We start from the raw sequence: 20,622 nt of genomic DNA, 5'->3' as shown, positions 1-20,622 counted from the left end.
TCATTAACTGCAGCTCTAAACATGCGTTTATACTGCTGTAATTGTGCATGTGGCAGCAGTGTGCACAGGGAAAAAGGTGCAGAGGCATTATTTTCAATTAAAAAGTGACTCATAAAAGAGAGCCAAGGACTCTTCTGCCAATTGTCCCTGGCCAATGAGGACTGAATGATAACAGGTCTAAGGATTGCTTTCTCATTTGAAAAGAGACGCAACCAGAAAATAATTGTTTCTAGCGCCCACTGGTCCTCCAGGAAGCCCACTCCCGGCTCCTGGTGGACGGCATAACTAGGAGCGTACACCGGAAGTCCCAGAAGGCCCTTGAGGAATTTGTTTTCTTGTATCTGTAAGTCAGGCATTTTCATACAACCCCAAAGAGAGGAATCTAGCCATCCAACTCTTACTTGACCACTCGGCGGCCTTTGATCTCATTGACTGCATCATACTATGCCACCATCTCACTGTCTCCTTCAAACTCTTCCCAGAAGCGGCCAACAGGAACAAGTCCTTCCTGACTCGACGATCCTCCAGGGTCTTCACGGGGGCAGAAGCAGCTGCTATGTACACAAAGCCTCTCTTTGACCACCTGGACAGCCTAAACATCCCATACACAAATGTTTCCAACCACACGCAGGTCCTCCTTAAACTCAGTGGTAATTACGAACTTGACTCGCCCAACATTTACCACACTTACAGCATCATCCAGGCTTCGATGGTGACACACCACCGCTGCCTGAATGATGACAAGACAGAGCTCCTCATTGGAGGCTCAGAGCACTGCCTCAAACACCATGACCCTGCATTTGCCTCTTTCTGCATCAATGGGAACATCACCCCTGTATCTGCCCACATCAGAACACAGGGAGTTTATTTTGACTCAGAGCTGAACTAAACATGCGGAAACATGTTAAGGCGGTCGCCTCGTCTGCTGCCTACTCAACCAAACTGATCAACCTCTGTAGAAAATTCCTCAATGCCAGTAAATGGCTCACCCTGGCCAGGGCTATCATTGGAAGTAAACTTGATTAGTGCAATGCCATCCTTGGTGGTACCTCTCTGAGAAAACTCAACAAACTACATCTGATCCAAAGCAATGCCCTCAGGACAGTATGGGGACTGAAACATTCAATCACATCTCGCTAGCGAGTTGTGAAGCAGACTGGCTGCTATTTAGGGCATGCATTGAGTGCATCACTCATCGCTGCCTTCATAACACTGCCCCCATTCCTCACCCATCACATCACAAGAAAAACAACGTTTTCTGCTTGCACTCCTCCGCAGCCTTTGCCTGGGTTCTATAAACTTTCAATATCAAATCTAGAGTTTGGCCATGGCATTGTGCCATAAAATGCTAAAGTCCGCCCAAGTATTGGGCCATCTTCAATTGTTGCTTGCCTAGATGGGCTTTACCTGTTACTGTCACTGAAAGACAGACACACAAATAGTCAAACTCCCTAACTCTTGGGATGAATGGCCCAATTCAAACCATAGGGTACATTTTCGTATTCCCTCTCCCACCAAGGCATGTCATCACAGCAGATTACGAGGTGTTAATTTTCAATTCCAAATTATTCATGGACTCATCATAGGCATTGATTGGTTTCTGAAGGGCCACTGGGGTTCTGGCTATCAAAACTGTGTCATCAGCGTAGGGTAAGGTTGGAAAGACCCTACCACCTAACATCAGGAAATCTGCCTCAGAGTCCAACTTCGCCTCGTGTAGGCCATTAATATACTAGATGAAAAGGACTGAGGCCAAAACACAACCCTGGCGGACCCCCAAACCAATTTGGAAGCAAGCCGCACATTTTGATGGCAGTATCAAGCAGGGAGATAGGTCGGTAAAACAGGGGGCTGGCTGTATCCCCTTTTCTTGAAAATGGGGAAAATTATGGCAGACAATCAAAAGGTAGAAAGTTGCCGGACTCCAAAAAGGCATTGTAGACCACCGTCATCAATGGTGCTCAGACTTCGACTTGTTGATGAAAGAGGTCCGCAGGAATAGCGTCCGGGCCTGTGAGGCAATTACGCGCCTGCTTATTAATGGCCAAAAGTACCTCCTTGGAGATAAAACACAGGGTAGAACTGGAGCTTGAACTCGGCTTGGAATGATCTGTGCCATTAAACAGATTGGAAAACTACTCCACCCATGAGTGTTCATCCACATGTGTACCCTTTGTCCTGTTTAAGGTCATGTATGCCGACCCCCTCATTCCCAAACTCCAAAAATCGTTTAGAATCCTTGGTCAACACAGCCTCCAGCAGACCCAGCCATGCTTCCTCATGCAGTCTGATTTTCCTCTTTTCCAGGGCTGCACGATACCGTGCTCTTGCCTGGATGAAGTTGCACTTGGAGCTGACAAGAGATTTTATAGCCGCCAAAAGCATGCTTTATTAAACCCTCCCTTCCTATTCAGCTTCTCCTTCCCCTTACATTTCTTCACAAAACCCTTCGAAAAAGCACCCATTAGTGCTGCAAAACTGGTTACCACAAGGGTGATGTTATCAGGATTGTCTAAGATGGACAAAATACAGGAGCTTTGCTCAGCCAGGATTTTAAGATGTAGATTTGAATCCACAATTCTTGCCCAATTTATTCTCCTGTTATGCATCGTCTCAACATCTGTCAAATTTGGAAAGTTATTATTAACAATCTTCCTTTCATTCCCCACAACCTCCTGCTTTTTAAGACTTATTGAATGATGATCGCTAGGGAGATCACCCAGTACTTCAAATTACTGGATGCTGTCCCACATTTGCACTGAAATGCAGAAATAATCGATAGTGGACAATCCCTGATGATTTGGGAATGTGGGAAGACCAGGGATATCCGGAAGGACGCGGCCATTGACTGCCTGCATGCCCCATTCTATGAGCCAGACAAAAAATTGGAGGCCTTTGGCACAAACCCAGGTGTCCTGCATGTCATGTCTTCAGAAGGATCTGAAAGATCATCCGGCAGACCTGCATCCATTTTGAGGTTAAAATCTCCTCCTACAAGGAAAGTGGTGGTACTATCTGCCCTCAGTGCCAGTTGTTCTTCAATAAAGATTTTAAGATGTTGCAGCCTATTTGTCTCAGCCTTGTGCGGGCTATTATAGTGGTTTAGGACGGCCACTGTCCCCCGGTTCTGCCAGGATAGCAGCAAAATTTGTAGGGAGTCCCTCTCGGTCCTAATATCCTCCAACCTACAGTCAAGTCCAAGTCAGGATCTAACCAATACTACCAGGCCACCAACACATCTGCCCCTATTATTGTTATTGGCTGCTACCCAATCAGATACAAAACATCATAGTGAGGGGTCTCTAGGGGCCAGGTTTCCTGCACAAGGTACACGTCATGCGATTTAAAGAGAATTAAATATATCAGTATTTGCTCACTTCCCACTAGCCCCTGCAATGTTCCATGAGAGGAATTGTATGGCGGAAGGCTGAACCGATTGCCCTGATAGATTTACACCTCCTCCAGATAAGGAAAAACCCCCTTGCTTTCTGGAGCCATGACACTCACTGGCAGGGAGCCCACCTGTCAATCGATTTCCTCAATAGAGGAACATAATTCATACCGATAGGAGACCAAAGCCACACCTTCTGGGGCTAACACCCTGCCTGCCTTGCTGGCCGGATGATCGAGAGAGGGTCTGGTCCTTTGATTTAAATATAGGGTAATAGTTAGGATAGGTAAGCAGCCTCCCAGAGTTCACTGTTGTCCCACAATGCCTCCTATCAGGCACAGGTTGGTTAACATGGGAGTTAAAACGCCCCCCAGGATTGGGGTAGAAGGAGGCCAATGAAACCAATTTGCTGAATAATTTATTGCCATTTCAATAAAAAATGTAAAACCTTCAAGAGCTCCAGGACCAGCTGGTCTTTCTAATGTGCTTTGAAAGCCCCTATGTTGGCACCTATTTTGAGCATTTTATTTTCAGATATTATTAACACTGCTCGGATTCCTGCTACCTGGACTCTACCATTCATAATGCAGATTTACAAAAAGGGCTGCAGAAACTCCCCGGAGAATTGTTGTCATATTGCTCTATTAGACACAATCAGTAAGGTTTTTCGGTGTGAGAAGAGCTGTTTCACTGGTCTGCGCAGAACAAGATTATTCCGCTATGTCAAACCGTTTTTTAAAAAGAGCTCAAACACTCTGGTAAATGGCTTTCTCTTGTACATTTGAAGTATCAAACATTAGTAGGTAAACATCACCTATTTTCTGTTGTCTTTCTTAATTTTCTCTGATGAAGTCAATTTAGGTAGATTTTGGCAAAAATTGCTGATCGCAGTAGGGTGGGAGGTGGCCAGGCCTTTGGAACTTGTAATTATCTTCCGTAATAACACATCTATCCAGGTGAGACTGAATGCAGAGGTGGAGGTTCACGAACCAATTATTTTCCAACTACTACAGGCCTAATAGAGGACGTGGATAGGCCCCCTCGGTATTCTATCTTTACCTTGCAGACGTTGGAACAGCTCTTATTTAGAAATGTTCCAATTAGGTAAGATCCGTATGATTATGTATAGTTGGCTTAAACTGATGAACCTGTTGTGCTGGATGGACCCTAAGGAGGTCTTCAGCAAAGTCTTGACGCCTTTTGGAAATATTCATTAGAACATGATTTGCAAATTAATAGCACAACATAGTGTATTCATCATTTTTCAAGTATATAAATAAACTATCATATCATATCATATCATATCATACACTGTGTAGCACAGAGCGTTATGATGGTATATAGAAGGTGTTTATCTTAGTGAAGTGAAGCAAATGAAATACTTAGGCTTCATGATTAGTAATACATATTCACATTTTTTAATGAAGATAAAATGAAAGTGATTCCCACTTTGGTAGCATTTACTATGAAATGTAATTTGCAGCCTATTCTTTATTCTCTTTCTCCATGCATTACTTTGTATATGCAACAACATATACCATCCTTATTATATGACATTGAATTCTCTCCCTGTCTTTCCCTCAAAACAGTGAAGCCATGGGAGGGTCGAGTATGCAAGGGTCTTTTTGTCTTTCGCATGTCTTCTCCAGTGCTGGTTATGATAACTGAATTGGGGTTATCTCTGTGTTTTCTATGGGTATGCTGCGAAGACTTAATGTCCTTCCTAAAACACATCAGCTTGCGACTCTGATCAACCTTTCATACCATTTTTAAGAAGCTGTGGAGAGTCTGTGCAAATAGTTGATTACTCCTCTTTGGACTTTAAATTATTTACTTTTAAAGATTTACAGAGAGAGGTCATAGGATGGAATTGGAGTTTCAATTTAACCAATTTTAGGAAAAATCTTCTGTTAATAGAGTTCGCTAATCATTTTCCCAGATTCCATCCAGCCCTGCCTTTTATTCAGACATTTCCTGGTAGTGACCAAATGAGAGAATTAATATGTTTGACTTGAATCTTTCACAGACAAGGGAAATCCAGGGGCTCTGGCTAGTTTTATCAGAAATGAGCACTCATCGTTTTTGTAAAAATTATAATGTTACTGAAATACTTAAAAATAAATATATTGTATGACCTTTTCTGGGACAATTTAGAACATTGTATGTTATCCAGTTTGTGCATAACCCCTGTTCTATTGAAACACATGCTTTTTGGAACTTTTTAATGCTCAGAAACAATTTATATTGAGTTTAGTTTTATTAAGTTATGGTGAATATGTAGTTACTATTGTAAAGTAATGTTTTTCTATTTTATATCTGTATTTTTAGTCTGCTTTTTCAGAATAATCCTATTTCGTACGTGTAAGGTGTGCTAGAAACCACATACATAATAAATAAGTAAAATAAAGATCTCGTATTGAACATTTATCTATGCCGGTTTAGGAATCTATGAACATTATTTACATGTGTCATTGTTTTGATACATTTTTCATGTGTTTTTCCCCTTTTACATACACGTGTATTACAGGGATAGAGAAGTTCAAAGGCCAGTGTTTCCATAGCAGAGAGTACAAGCACCCCGATGCATTCAAGGGGAAAAGAGTGATCATCCTTGGAATGGGGAACACTGGAGCAGATCTGGCCGTGGAGCTGAGCCACACGGCAGACAAGGTAACACACACTTCCCTCTTTCTAGCAGTGGCTCTACCCTAAGAATATCCCCGACTCTGGCGAAATGCACATGGTACTGCTGCTGAACAATTGCTGCACAGGATGCAGCACCTCAAATAACTGAACAGGTATCCAGGCTTAGCAGTTTGAACATGAGAATCATTTAACTTTTGTGACTGGTCTATTACCTCAGGCAGGCACTGAGAAAGGCAAAACGTGATCTAATGGATATTGGGGCATGCGATAAAGCATCAGAAAATGTCAATTGCAGGTTAATAAAGGCCTGAAAAATAAAAACGTTGATGGTTAAACCAGTCTCTTGCCCCCATGTCAACCAGGAAGCCTGCTTTTATTTGCTCTACCCACTAACTACCCACATAATTTTAATGTCTTTTGCATTTGCTAAGCACACAAACCCGCAGGCATCAAGGCATTGGTTACAGGATTTACACAACAATTGAGAACAATATACATTTAGGTACACAGGCATCTTATACATTTTGGTATACAGGCATCAGTAACACAGAAGGACAGAACGGGGTCAGGCATTAAGAGAATAGCAGAGTCTTGCTGTTTCAGGAAGCACCAATAAGATTGCTCTGCTCTTCGAGTCAAGGGTAGAGAGTTCCAGTTTTTGGAAGCGATGACCGGGCAGCTCAACCACCCCAACACTTTTTAGTCGGAATCTTGGGGTGATCAGCTGGTGAGTGTGGGAGGAGTGGGTGGGTCTCGACAATTGTGATTTGCAGAATTTTTGAGAGAGGTATCTGGGGGCAGTGTTCGATAGGCATTTGTGGGTGATGGCTGGTGTTTTAAATGTAATGCGCTCACGAATCCGGAGCCAGTGCTCCTTTCTTCCTGTGGCTGAGATGTGCACCTGCCTCTGGATGTTTAGTGCGGCTCTGAGTGCGTTGGTCTGGATCACCTGGAGTTTGTTAATGTTCCGAGTGGAGGTACCTGCAAGTAGGGCATGGCAGTAATCCTGTCTAGAGCCAATGAGGGCACAGGCAATAGTGAGACAACTGTTGGTGGACAAAAAGCATCTGCAGGCATTGATTAACTTTGTTGAGTGAGCCATGGTAGAAGCAATAGCATTGACCAGCGTGGTGAGGTACAGGGTGGCATCTAGGTAGACGCCCAATGCTATGACATCACTAGATGAATGGATCATGATGTCATCTATGGTGAAGGTGTTGTAGTCTTGATCAAGTTTTCTGGATGATGCTTGCGAGCAGACCAGGAGAAGTTCAGTCTTGTCACCATTAAGGCAAAGGAGGTGTGAGGCCATCCAGGCTTGGATGGTTAAGTAGACAGAGTTCAGAGTGTTAGAATCAGTAGAATAGTTTCTAGTGAGAGGGAGGAGGATCTGAGCGTCATCAGCATAGTTCATGTAAGAAATAAGCTGGCTGTCCAGGAGGTTGAATAGGGGTTTAGTAAAGATGTTGTAGACTGTAGGGGAGATCCCTAAACATTGGGGGACGCCATAGGTAATGGGAGCATTGGGAACCGAGGCAATGGACAAAAGACTCTCAAGGATATGTCCGATAGGAAGGAGGAAATCCACAAGGTGGCTTCAGTGGAGAAGTGGTCTGCAGAGGTTAGGTGATGACACATGATTTGGTGGTCTACAAAGTCAAAGGCTGCCAATAAGTGAAGCCGAAGGAGGAGTTCTGAGTTACCGGCATCCTTGATCTCATCACTTGGCTTTTTAAATCCAACAGAGCAGATTCTGTGCCATAGCGTGGGTGTAATCTGGATTGTCGCAAGCCTAGGAGGTTGTTGGATTCTAGGTGTAGCTGGATGTGTAGTTAAACTGCTGATCCAGGATTTTGAGGAGCAATGGGACTGTAGTTTTTGGGTGGTAGTACGTGTTGGTTGGGTGTTGGCTGGGTCTAGTGTTGGTTTTGTCAAGAGTGGAATGACACACATATCCTTTAGAGTTGTTGGCACCAAACATGTGGAGATTTAGGCATTGATTAGTGTTAGGGAGAATTCACTTTTTAGGCTGAATTTCCTAACCTAGTGAGTCCCCCAGCAGCTTTGCTGGATTTTTGGGGTTTATTTTTTTCTCCTGCCAAGAGTGAGACTCTTTTACCCTCACTCTTGGGCATGATTTGAATGTGTTTCTTTGAATCTAGATGTGCTTAATGGGCTATGGGGTCTTTTACCCCATTGGGCTTCATGTGTTTTTGTGATGTGTGTTACACAGCACCCTCAGTGCAGTAACACAGGGGTGTCATAGTGACCCCCCAGTATAGACTCCATACCCTGGGACTGACTACTGTCTCCCAGGGCATGTAAAGTCACCATTGACTTTACTAGTCTCAAATTCTGAACAGAACCAGTACAAACCATCATATTGTGGACGTACTGGCTGGGGCAATTCAATTGCCCCAGGGTCTGTTAGTCGAGGGGGCACGTCTCCTTCCCCCCTGATCGAGTTTTGGCTGGTGGCAGTGGATGCTACTTTTTATATTCAACCGCAAATATTTTCCTATGGGGTTTCCCATTGTTTTAGGCTACTATCTTTATTTAATTATTTACGGTAGCCTCGAACATACCGCCGGTTTATTTATTTATTATTAATTCTCCGGTTGGTATTTTTTTGCCAAAACTTGATTTTAAAATGGCGTTTGTGTTCTCTTCTGTGACTCCAACCCAAGTCGAGCCCTTTGTTCCACTTTTTGGCGGGCTTCTCCACAGAAGCCCTCCAAAGTGGTGCCACTCTGTCTGAGGTACTTAAGAGGGGTGGAGGGGGATTTAGGCACCCTGGACTGAGTTGCACTCCGTCCTGATTGGCCCAAGTGGTGAGCCGGCCGGCTCACCACTTAGCATGTTTGAGTGACAGCTAGGCTGAGTGAATGGGGGTTTTCTGCATAAAAGCAGGGCTTTGGGGACTGGAACTTCAGAAGTCGCCACAGGACCTAAGAATCCGACGAGGGAGAAGCTGAGCCGACCTGCCACAACGACACCACCGGTGGAGCCCTGCTGGACCGTCTCACCACTTTTCCCAACGACAGAGGAGATCTCCCGCCGGAGAGTCTTCTTCCTTTGACTGGTGGGGATAATCAGTTTCACCATCTTTTCGCCTTCCCGACGTATCTCGTGGCCGCCTTGCCTGTGCCAAGCACCCCGGCAACCGGGATACCACGTTTTACCATGACCGCGAATTAAAAGGTACCACTTTTAACCGGAAAACTCCGCGGCTGGTTTCTTCCCTGGCAGTGCAACGACCTTCATCTTTCCTCCAAGTCGAGATCTTCTCTTCCCCTGGACGACGACGCAACTTGCACCCACTGTCAGGAACAACTGCCACCGCTGGAGGATCCTTCCGACTTAAGGTACTGTGTCCTGCCTGGCTTCCCTTGCCACCGACTGTATGGGGTAGATTTAGCCCCCGGCTTTCGAACCTGGGTTAGCCTGGGACACCCTGGCTAAACTTTTCTGAGCCTCTCTAAACTCTTTTTGAACTCTCTGCAAGACTTTCTAAGCCTAGTGTAACTGTTTGATCTTGGGCACATTTGTGCTCTGCTCTCTCTAAGAGTGGGCCCAGCCTTTGGACTTTGGCTCACCAGTGACTTTTGTCCTCTGCCTTGCTAACAGTGTTCCTAAATCTTAGAGTGTTGTACCTTTCCATATTCTGTCTCCCCCCCCTTTTTCACAAACTTATTGGAGTGCCATCTAGTTAAACGCTCACCTCTGTATGAAAATAAGTGGTGTTTTACTAAGACTTATCTGATAAGAAATAAGGGGTGTATATATTATAATAGTAACGGTGTTTAGAGTGTTTTACAATAAGAGTGTTGGAGTGTTTCAAACAGTGTGTTCTTAAATAAATAATTATATACTTTGATACCAAAGCTCTGGTCAGTGTTTGCTTCTATTACTGTGTCTGAGTGCCTATTGTGTATACTTTGCATACTGCCTAACTCTTCTTGAGGGAAGTCTGACTGCTCAGCCACAGCTACCAGGTAAATCTGGGTGGTACAGACTGCTACCAAGTGGGTTTACTGCTAACACCTGTAGTCCTAAATCGTTTGCAGTGTTCCCTAAGGGAACTGCACAGGTTTCTGCCTAACAATTAGGCCAGTGATGAATGGTGCCAGGGATTCGGCGCAGTTCTTGAAGACTGCTGCTGGGCATATGTCCCCTTGGCAGCAGGAAGATTTAAGGCTTTTAATGATCTGGATGACCTCCGTTTCCGAGACTGGTTTGAAGTTAAATGGAGGAGAGTTTTGCAGAAAGGTTAGAGACCCTGAAGCGGGGGGCATGAGGTGAGGTGAAGTTTCCTTTTATTAGGATCTTCTTCTGGAGCAGTTACATTTTATATAATAGTGCCTTTTGAATATTAGCGCATCAAGTTGTGTCCTTGGTGCAGTTTCTGGGGGGGTGCAGGAGATTCGAGCTCTTGCAGGATTGCGAAGATCTAGTGTTGGTAATTCTAGTATTATATGTAGAGCTTTTCAATTGAAGTATCGCCTGTTTGTATTCCCTCGCTAAACAGGAGAAGCTGCCTTTATTAGGTTCTGAGGAATGGTTCCTACATTTGGTTTCAACCTCACGTATTTTTCAAGCAGAGGACTTTGAGATCTGCAGAGAACCAGGCATTAATATGCACTGCGGGTTTAGCTTTGTGTGGCGTGAAGGGCCACAGTATTGATGGCCTGGTGAGGCGTTTGGTTGTAAGAATCTACCAGTGAGGCAGGGTCATTGACCAATGTCTGCGTTGAGGCCAGTTTGTCCAGGAAGGTAAGATACTGGTTTTAGTTATGTTACATGAGCTTCGAGTGAGGGTGGGAGGCAAAGGTGGCGCCACAGGTTTGAGGGGATTTAGAGATCGGTATGGTGAAAGAAATAATGTAGTGGTCAACCCAGGGGCATGGCTGGTTTGAGGTGACTGCAACATTGGCCAGCAGCCTTTGCATTGCTAAATCCCTAATGAGCATCACTGAAAACACAGCAACCTACGGCATATCTTCTCTGTTGCCCCAATTCCCTTGCGAATGGACACTTGTCCCGTGATCCAGAAACCCTTGTAACAACTCTTCCACAGTTAACGTGTGCTTCGGCGGACACTACAGTAAACCACTCTGCAACGCCCTACACATCATAGCATTCCCACAGGGATGGGCCCACTAGCTTGGCTATCTACCCAACCTCCACCCCACCTTGCTCCCAATCTCCTGCCCTACTCCCTGCATTGCAACTTGGTCACCCTGGAGTCGCACAGACTACGGCGACATTCATATACCTGATCTAGGGGGACCACAACTTGACAGTGCAGCTGCACCTCTACACACCTCTCTGGTGTCCTCCCTGGCACCCAAAGGCTGGAAACCTGGAACGCTAACTCTACCCACTCCAAAGATAGCTATCTAGTCAAAAGCCTCTCAGGCACATTTTTTAAATAAGCATTAGTAAATGCTAGATCGATACAGACACACCCCCTTGATATCTCCAAGCCCATCAAATGAAATAATGTAGACCTATTAACCATCTCAGAAACATGGCTTAACAATGCCTCACGCCTATCCCTTACAATTGTCTTGCCCCCTGACTACACCATTTACTGCAAAGGCAGAGTGGAGTCTAAAGTCTTATAGCCAGAACCTTGCTCCCTATCAGAGATACCAACAACACTACTTTCTCCACTGGTGAGCTCTTAACCACTAAGTTAACTGTCTCACATACCTCCACGATAGCGATCCACCTGGTCTATCATCCCATTGGCCCTCTGCTTTCCTTCAAAGATGAGATTGTGCACCTCCTCTCTAAGTCCAAAACCTCATCCAAGACATTACTCCGTGGCGACCTCAACTTGGGACTATTGGATGAGACTGACACTAATACGTGTCCCTAGATTGGTCCCTGAAAGACCTTGGCGTTTCACAGCATATCCTTGACCCAACTCATGCAACCACCCACATTTTGGATGTTTTCAGATCTGCACAAACTGTCCCGCTCACCCTCACTCAGACTCTAAAGGCGCAATAATATAAGCCTGGCTGTGGCTAAACATCATTGACTCCTTGTGGTTCCAGTTCAGGGCCCTTTACATTATTCATTGGACCATTCACCAACAAGGGCATGCTATTCCCACACTCCAAAGGGATGCCCATTCCTGGCCATGCTTCTTTATTCTGGATTGTGCTTCACAGTCAATTATTGATGTTTACGACCACAGGGACAACCACAAAGCCATTTATTTTATTTTATTTAAACTTTTATACAGCACTGGCCTTAGCCAGTGGGTTTTGGACTGCTTTACAAAGTTCAAAGGAGGGGTGAAACAGAAGATACAATGTTTTTAAAAGCCGGGTAGGAAGATCTGGATAGATAAAAGGAGGCAGTCTGGCTGGATTAGGAGGGAGGGGAAGAGGTACATTTTGAGGATTTTGTGGAAGGTAAAGATGAACGGTTTGGAACGGATGTGTGGTGAGAGGGTGACCATGCTATGGGTGCCCATTGGGTGAAGGCTAGTTTTTGCGTGCAGGTTAGCTTGCAGAGCAGGATGCAATGGAGATTTTCGTTGGTTTGTCTGATGTTTGTGAGTGTGATGGGCTTCATATTGTTGTGAATGTAGTATAGGGTTTTGAAGGGGATGGCCTATATAAGGTGCCTAGTCCTTTGAAAGCAATACTCTGTGCTTTGGGGTGGCCAGTGGAGCTAGCAGAGAATTGGGGCAATGTTAAGTGTCTCGGTAAGTGCAGCATGAGTGTTACTTCTGTGTTCTGTATGGCTTGCAGGAGAGTAAGAGTGTTGTTGTGGGGTCTAGTAAGAATTGTGTTTCTATAATCCATATTGGAAAGGATGAGTGCCTGTGCCGCAGCACAAAAGTTGTGTGTATTCCCGTAGGGAGAGAACTCCTGAGTTTTGTTGAGATTCTAGAGAAGACTAATCCACCACATTTCATTTTTTAGCATTGTTTGGGTTCCAGACCTATGTCGTTGCTATACTTCAGAGTTCTCTTTTGGTTGTAGATGGAGATAGTTTCTTGAAGGTATTCTGCTCTTTGGCCATGAATAGCTTTGTTACCAATACAGAGCATTTTTAAGTAGATTAATTTTTTCACTAGGAGCCAGTGTAGAGATGTTAGTGCTGGTGTGATGTTTTCTTTCCAGTTGAGTTTTAGAAGTAGTCTTTCTGCAGCATTCTGTATCTATTATAATTTTCTGGCTAGGTAGTCCTGTATGCTGAAGTAGATGCTGTTGGCGTTGTCTATTATTGACAGATTAGGGCCTGTTTGGTACCTTTTTGAAGCCCTCTCTTACTGCTCTCACCTGCTTTCCCTGGTGCCTTTTTGGAGAGATCTATCTTTGTTGTACTGTGATTTCCAGTCCATTTTCTAATCTGTACTTCTCCTAGAGTGCACTGTCTTTGTGGTCTAGTCCTTTGTTTGTTTCTGGCCTTTTTCCTTTCCTTTCCCCTCCCATCCCAATAGCAATAGGCTGAGGTAGTCAGGTGTCCCTGCCCTTTTTTGCATCCCTCTCTTAGTGCTCTCCCATGCTTTCCTGCTTGTAATCGGTAGCCATCCTGCACAACAACCACTTGGCAAGAGGTTTAGAGCTTGTTTGGAGTCTTTTTGGAGGGATCTTATTGTATTTTACTGTCATTTCCTATCAAATCAAATCAAACACAATCTTTATTTGACATTCTGTCTTTAGGTATAAAACACATGGATCAAAACACATTTAAAACAGATAAGACACCATTTTATTTATAAAAACCTGAAGCAGGGCAAATCTAAAATATTTACACATTTGACCTTATACCAGAAGTTAAAAAAGAAAATTCAATACATTCATTGTCATACTAATGGTAGCAGAATTAAGACACAATCTCAATTTTCACTGTTCATCTATATTTATAATCTGATTTTAATTTCAATGGGTTTCAGATTCCTTAATCATTTTACTCCGGCATAGCCAAGCCCTATGGATATATTTTACCACCTAGTACAGCTTGGTAGATTTACTAAAATCCAACGCTTCTGCAACCTCACGGTTAGCCCTACAATTAAACTTTCCTTTACTACTTAAATTCCTCACAGAACAGCATGAAGTGCTCCAGGGGTTCCTCAACAGTACCACATAACACACATAGGCCACATAACACACATAGGCAACATAACACACATAGGCCACATAGCACACATAGGCCATTGTTCGACTCCCCCAGAACTTAGTGAAGGAGGCTACCCTCAATATGCCCAATCTAAACTCCAAAAAGAGTGTCCGTGCAAAAGGGGGAGTATTGAGGTCAAGATCCATTTCGGACCCAAACCTTGTTTGCCAATACGATATCCTATGCCCAGCAGCAATGCCGAACATGATTCTTCCATCCTCTTATGAGAGAGAGTCAAGGCAGATTGCTTAACACTCAAGACAGTAGATCTATCAATAGAAGTTGGGTTAAACCACAACCTCTGCAGATTAAACAAAATGAATGCCTTCCTTACATGAACTGTCGGGGGGGATTCTGCCGGGGTCGGCCGGGCCGTCCGCAGACCTCCGGGCAGGGAGGCCCCAACTCCTCCCGTGTATATCTCGGATCGAGACAGAGTATGAGGCACACACAAGGAGCAAGGCAACTTCTGCCGTTTATTATGCAAACGGCAGGGATGGGTCAAGGAGCGTACGCGTTCGTCCTGACACACACACAATAGTGGGGCTCGCAGGCCCTTTTTACTACATTATGACGCGCTACTTGCGTCATTCCAAAAAGTTACCAAAAGAACCTATCGCCACTCTTGATTGGTTGCTCGAGTGGTGGGGTTAGTATAGTACGCATATAGAGAATGATATTAGTGGTTAAGATGTAGTCAGGTGGTATATCTGGGTTGTCCCTACAATTAGATACATAAGAATTGTTACATGAAGACCCCTGAGGATTGGCTAACGTTACTGACGTCTGAGATAAGAACCTCATGTTCTGATTGGTGCATCCGTGAGCTCCCCAGCCTGGGACCACCGTTGTTCCCAGCACACGGTGCACCTGTGGTTGCAACAGTGTTTCAATATGGGTACGTGCAGGCAATGTGAGGATTTATTCATAGGTGGGAGACTGACCGTTCCCACTGTAGCAGGTGTCCATTGAGCCTTTCAAGTGTGTCGGCCTGCGTCTCGTAGCGAGGTACCCAGACGCCTTTTCTCTCCTGGGTTTTGGCATCTCGTCAGGTTCGGCTTGGTCACGTGGGGAGGGACCGTGTTTGAGGCATAATTCTGCACAATTAATATTGTTTTTCCACTGTATGTCTGGTTTAATTTGCAGATATGATTTTAACATTGGTACGTGGAGTGCGAGGTTGCAACATCGTGCCTTTGAAGATTTGTTTCTTGACTGTGGGTTTGCAACATTACGACCTTGGCTGGTTGCTCCACTGGGTTCTTTCTGCAGGCTCAGCAACCTGACTTTTGCTTTGTTAATGTCCACGGGAACTCTTGCTTGAGGCCTACTTGGGCCTGGTGCACGAGTAATCCATTTAGTGCATGGATGCTTTAGGTTATAGTGGCATACAGTTTCATGGCCAGTATCGTGTTTCCATTATATCTCTCATGATGGTAACGGGTTTCAAGAGAAGCGTGAGCAAGCGTTATAAATGAGCTCATGGTGCGTCTTGCGTTTCTGCATTCTGAAAGCCTATGTAAAAATAATAAAGATGCACGTCCGTGAATAAGCCTGTCGCCTACGTCAGAGCACTGAGTATGTTCTTCGTGTAGATTGGTGTGGAAATGTTCAGCGTGTATAATAGTTCAGCGGTGCTTCCCGTTATCTAGGTTGTCATGGCATCTCTAACGATGTGTAGATTTCAGTCTAGTTGGTCAGTGCCGCAGGTGTCGGCATGGCCAGTGCGGGCTGTTGGGCAGGCAGATGGACACATCCGTATGTTTCTGTACCAGGGTATTTGGTCATCTGGTAAATGGGCAAACTCTTCTCGTGGCGGGTGTCTGGGCCGCGACCCTCTAGGCCAAGCGCGAGAGGTGAAGGACGGGAGTCTGGTTTTCCATTCTCCCACTTCAGTCCCCCCTCTGGTCGACTTGTCGACCACAAACATATCCTTCTCGTTATCTCCTCTTACTCTCCATATCTTGGTTATCCCTCCGAGATGTCCATAATGGTTTACGTGATCTTCAAATGACCAATACATGTATTCGCATGTTCCTCCAGGAGTACAGTACACCCATCTTCCTATGTAGCTCCTAGGGTTCCTTGGGTTCTCGATCTTCACTGATGGTGGGTCTAGATGATTGGCGATGATTTGGGTGCGCAACTTCTCCCTTTCGTGTATTATCACACCTGTGTGCTGGCCGTCATCCGCTGGCATCAAGGGGTGCATTCCTACCATTTCCAGCAACTCATCAGTTGAGCGCGCCTTCCGGGCTTTCCAAAATCTAATTATTATCAGTGCAGCTCCAGCCAAAATAGCACATCCCACTATTATTTTCAGTCCATCTGACAGCCAAGATGGCATCCATGACCATAATAGTGAAAACCAGCTTTTATCCTTGTTTACGCCGTTACTTTCGTCCATCATTTTGGAGTGCATCTGGGCCAATTGTGAAACTGCTTCTGTTAGTGTACCATTGTCGGCATCGTTGGCAGGTATGAACGTGCAGCATGATTGTCCTATCTTTGCACAAACTCCTCCTTCCATTGCTGTGAGAAGGTCCAATACATATCTGTTCTGTAGTGCTACCATCCTTACAGCTCGCAGCTCCTCTTTAATTGCGTTAAACCCATTTACTGTCGAATTTATGGTCATCATTAGTTCCCATCTGGTTATTTGCAGCCATTTTGCGTTTGCGTATGCCTGCAGTCCCGGATGTATTATTGAGGAGAAGAACATTGCTGCTCTGCTGAATAGTCTGTGTTCTGGCGGTATTGATGTTAGTTCCGTTTCCGACCTTCCCCACAGATAATTTCCTGTTAATGGCTCTCCTTGTCTTTTTCTCCTGTTTAGGACAGTATCATTGCTGTTGGTCCTGTTTTCTTGCTCCTTCTGGAGTGGTGCAGATCTCTTTCTTCTCCTGTCTCCTTCATCCATTTTCGGAAATTTCGCCACATCGACATGCTTCTTAGGTACCACTAGTGATGGTACATTGACGTGTACCATTGTGCACACACCACTCCACAGGGGAGGCAGTGTATGATATGCCTTTTCTCCGCAGGCCCAATAATGGTCCATTATTACTGCTGTTCCCGCTCCCCCCTCAGGTAACTCCATCACACTTGCACAATTGGTGTTATATCCCACGTCCACCTCTCCTTTATGCTGGTAACATACTTTGGGCGCAGTCAATGGTAATATAGTTATCGGGTCTTCATCTTCTTCTACCCACGTGAGCATTGGTACATACTTGATCCATGTCGTCCAACATCGATGATTGTGTGTCTCGATGGTTGAGATAGTTTCTTTTGTTACCATGTTGCTGCCAACCACTCCTATCTCCCAGCTGGTACCCAGGAACACCTTTCCTGTTATCGTCAGTAATGGCCTCTCCCAGCATCCTTGTTTACCCGGAACTTCCGTGGCGTACCAATCACATGGTAGATACTGCAGTGTTACCTTCTTTGTTTCTCCTTTTTCAGGGCCACTTGTTATGTATCTGAATGCTTCAGCATGTAAACTGGTCTTGTGATAACTCAGATAGGTCTTGAGGAAGTTGTTTTCATATGGGTATGAGTCTCGTGTTTTCCATGTCATGTGCACTACTGTTCCTTGGAATCTTCCTTTCGTTTGGAACAGGGCCAAATATATTATGCACTGTGCTGTTTTTTCATCTATTTCTGTGGCAACAAATGTTCGTGAAGCGCTCATGGCGTATGGTATTAATGAGCAAACGTAACAGCTATCCTCAGTTGTCTGCTTACCAATGCGGGTCATGTGCTGGTACCATATGTTGTTTGTGACGTGTGCTGAATCTTGTACATAATTATCAATACCTTTATTGTCTGAGTATGTGCTGCGTTTAACTTTATTTCGCTTTTGTTCATTGTTACTGTTACCACCTGACGTAACACCTGTTGCAGCAGGGAGGTGGGGTACATTAGGTTTGGGTGCAGCAAAAAAAACTCATAGCATAGCTGTACTGCCATACAGAGGCAGCCAAAACTCCGGTGATCATAAAAATCCCTATTATTTTTATTACATATGCTAACCTCACCGACATTTTGCTCTTACCTTGCTGCAGTCCTGGCAGCGTATTCTTGCGACGTTAAAGTTGCCCGCCTAAAAATTCTCAAAAAGTGCTTGTTATTAAATGTTAGTTTTGTTTCATTAAGCTCTCCCTATCAAATAGTCATTCAGTGCCCAGGTGAAGAGTTGCTCCCACGCTACTCTAAGTGATCGGTCTCTCAAGACCGGCAAGTATGGGCGGAGGTGGGGCATGTAATTTTCTATGGCCAGGAGGAAGGCCGTGTAGTATACACGTACCCTTTTCTTTTTTAAGTATGTTGGCCTTTTTATTTCGTATACAAATTGGTGTGACAATTCTTCTGGGTAACTATCGTCTGGCAGCACCATCTACGCCTGCACACTGAATTTGTTAGATAACTTTTCTTAACAATACAATATTACGCAGCTCCTGTATGTGCGAGAGAAAAAGAGAACATTCACGTGTTTACATGTGTATTGGTGCAAGCGAAGTCCTTAGTTTTTATTACAATTGTATTTAGTAGTCAATGGGGGGGGGGTTTGCTCAGATGGCGGGAGCAGTTTTACTCTTTGAACGTGTGACCATGGGGTGGGCAGTGTGGGGATCACCCCCTTCTTCGTCCGTTATTCTCTCCGAGGGAACAATTGGGTCGTTGTCTGTGGTTGTGTTTTCTTCCGCTGCCGGGGATGTTGTTGGCGTTTTTCCAATGGACCTGTCGTTGGCGCTGGGGCGGGTCTGCAGTTTGTAAATTTTTACATCATGCAGGTGGTTCCACGCACGCTTATCCTTTAGTTTTACTGCTCTTGTTGATACGTCCTCTACTAAATGGGGGCCAGTGAACCTCTGCTGGTTCCACTTTCTATTAAAATTTCGAAGTAGTACGTGGTCACCTTTGGCAAGTTGGCACAAGTTCTCCTTTCCCAATTCTGTATTTTCGTCTATTTCTTGGTTGCTGGTGGACCCGCCCCGTGTGCGCTCGAGCTGTTGAGACACAAACACAACGCTAGTAATCAAAGAAGACACATATTGATACATTTCATCACCTAACACATTCGCAGAACTTTCTTGGTCGGTGAATGCCCTTGACGTTGGTGTTAGGGGAAGGCGCATTTGGCGTCCAGTAACCACCTCGTGTGGGGTGAGGTGGTGGTCGGACCCTGGCCTGTTTCTAAGTTCGAACAGTGCTAACGGAAGGCAATACAACCAACTTTTCTTTGTTGTTTGCTGTATTTTAGCAATTGCCTCCTTCAATAGGCCATTCAGGCGTTCACATACACCATTGGCCTGTGGGCGGTACGCACATGCAAATTTGTGTTTAATGTTCAGTAGGGATGTGATATGCTGGAACATTTCATTTGCGAAATGGGGTCCGTTGTCTGATCTTAACACCTCGCACACTCCCCACCTGGGGAATACCTCCCTTACTATAAATTTGGCTGCTCTAAACGCATCAGGGTGTGAACAGGGCCCTGCTTCGATCCACCTAGAAAATGGGCATACTACTACTATCATGTATCTATTGCCTTGACAAATGTTGATCATATCAACATAGTCAATGTGGAGGTGCCGAAAAGGTCCTTCTGGTCGGGGTATGGTACCTCTTATCACCTTTAAAGTATGACCGGCCGTGAACTGTTGACATGTAAGGCAATTGCTGATAAAATTTGACACATGGGATGTTAACTCGGGACAGAACCAATCTTCTCTAATTCGTGCTGCTATTATTTCTTTGCCTGTATGGGCAGGGTGATGTAATTGGTTCAAGGCGGTATTTAACAATGCCAATGGTATTACAACTTTCCCAGTGCCACCCTGGCGCCATAGTGCGTCGGTTGGTGACATTGTGCATCCTCTTTTCACCCATACTTCTTTTTCGGCCATTGGTGCAGCCGCTTGTAACTCCATAATCTGGGTGGCTGGGAGATGGGTGTACCCTTCTTTTATTAACATCTCCCTCGCTATTCCCCTCCCTCTCCCTCTCTGTGAGTCTGTGGGGTTCCATATCTCACCAAAATATGCAGCATATTTTGCATGTGCGTCTGCTGCTGCATTTCCTTTTGATATATAGTCTTCTCCATTGGTGTGTGCTGTGCATTTTACTAGGGCTAGTTCTTGGGGATCGTTTATTACTTCAATTAGTTCAGCCAACAAGAGGGCATGTTGTACTGGAGTGCCGTCAGCTCTCCTAAACCCTCTTCTTCTCCACTTTGATAGCCCTGAGTGGACAGTGGATGTAACATATGCACTGTCGGAATATATAGTAACTTTTTTATCAAAACTTTCCTTTAGTGCCAATATGAGTGCAACCAGTTCCGCCGCTTGAGCAGAGTAATGCTGTGGTAATTGTACACACTTAATAGCCACACACACTGGCGCTTCCATCATTTGTACTACTGCTGCCCCAGT

The 20,622-nt window shown here is 44.8% G+C and overlaps 1 protein-coding gene across 2 annotated transcripts in view; it reads left to right on the top strand.

Moving 5' to 3' along the window:
- LOC138535099 (dimethylaniline monooxygenase [N-oxide-forming] 2-like) overlaps nt 1-20,622 on the top strand; it is a 365,292-nt gene that overhangs the window by 211,829 nt on the left and 132,841 nt on the right. For both annotated transcript variants that reach the window (XM_069641269.1, XM_069641270.1), the window contains one exon: nt 5,919-6,061. In XM_069641269.1, the coding sequence (XP_069497370.1) occupies nt 5,919-6,061 (143 nt within the window). The remainder of the gene's footprint in view (nt 1-5,918; nt 6,062-20,622) is intronic.

The sequence above is a fragment of the Ambystoma mexicanum genome, chromosome 1q, assembly GCF_040938575.1.
Source record: "Ambystoma mexicanum isolate Mex_15411 chromosome 1q, UKY_AmexF1_1, whole genome shotgun sequence".
In the NCBI taxonomy this organism is placed as follows: domain Eukaryota; kingdom Metazoa; phylum Chordata; class Amphibia; order Caudata; family Ambystomatidae; genus Ambystoma; species Ambystoma mexicanum.
This window is presented reverse-complemented; position numbering and strand designations above follow the sequence as displayed.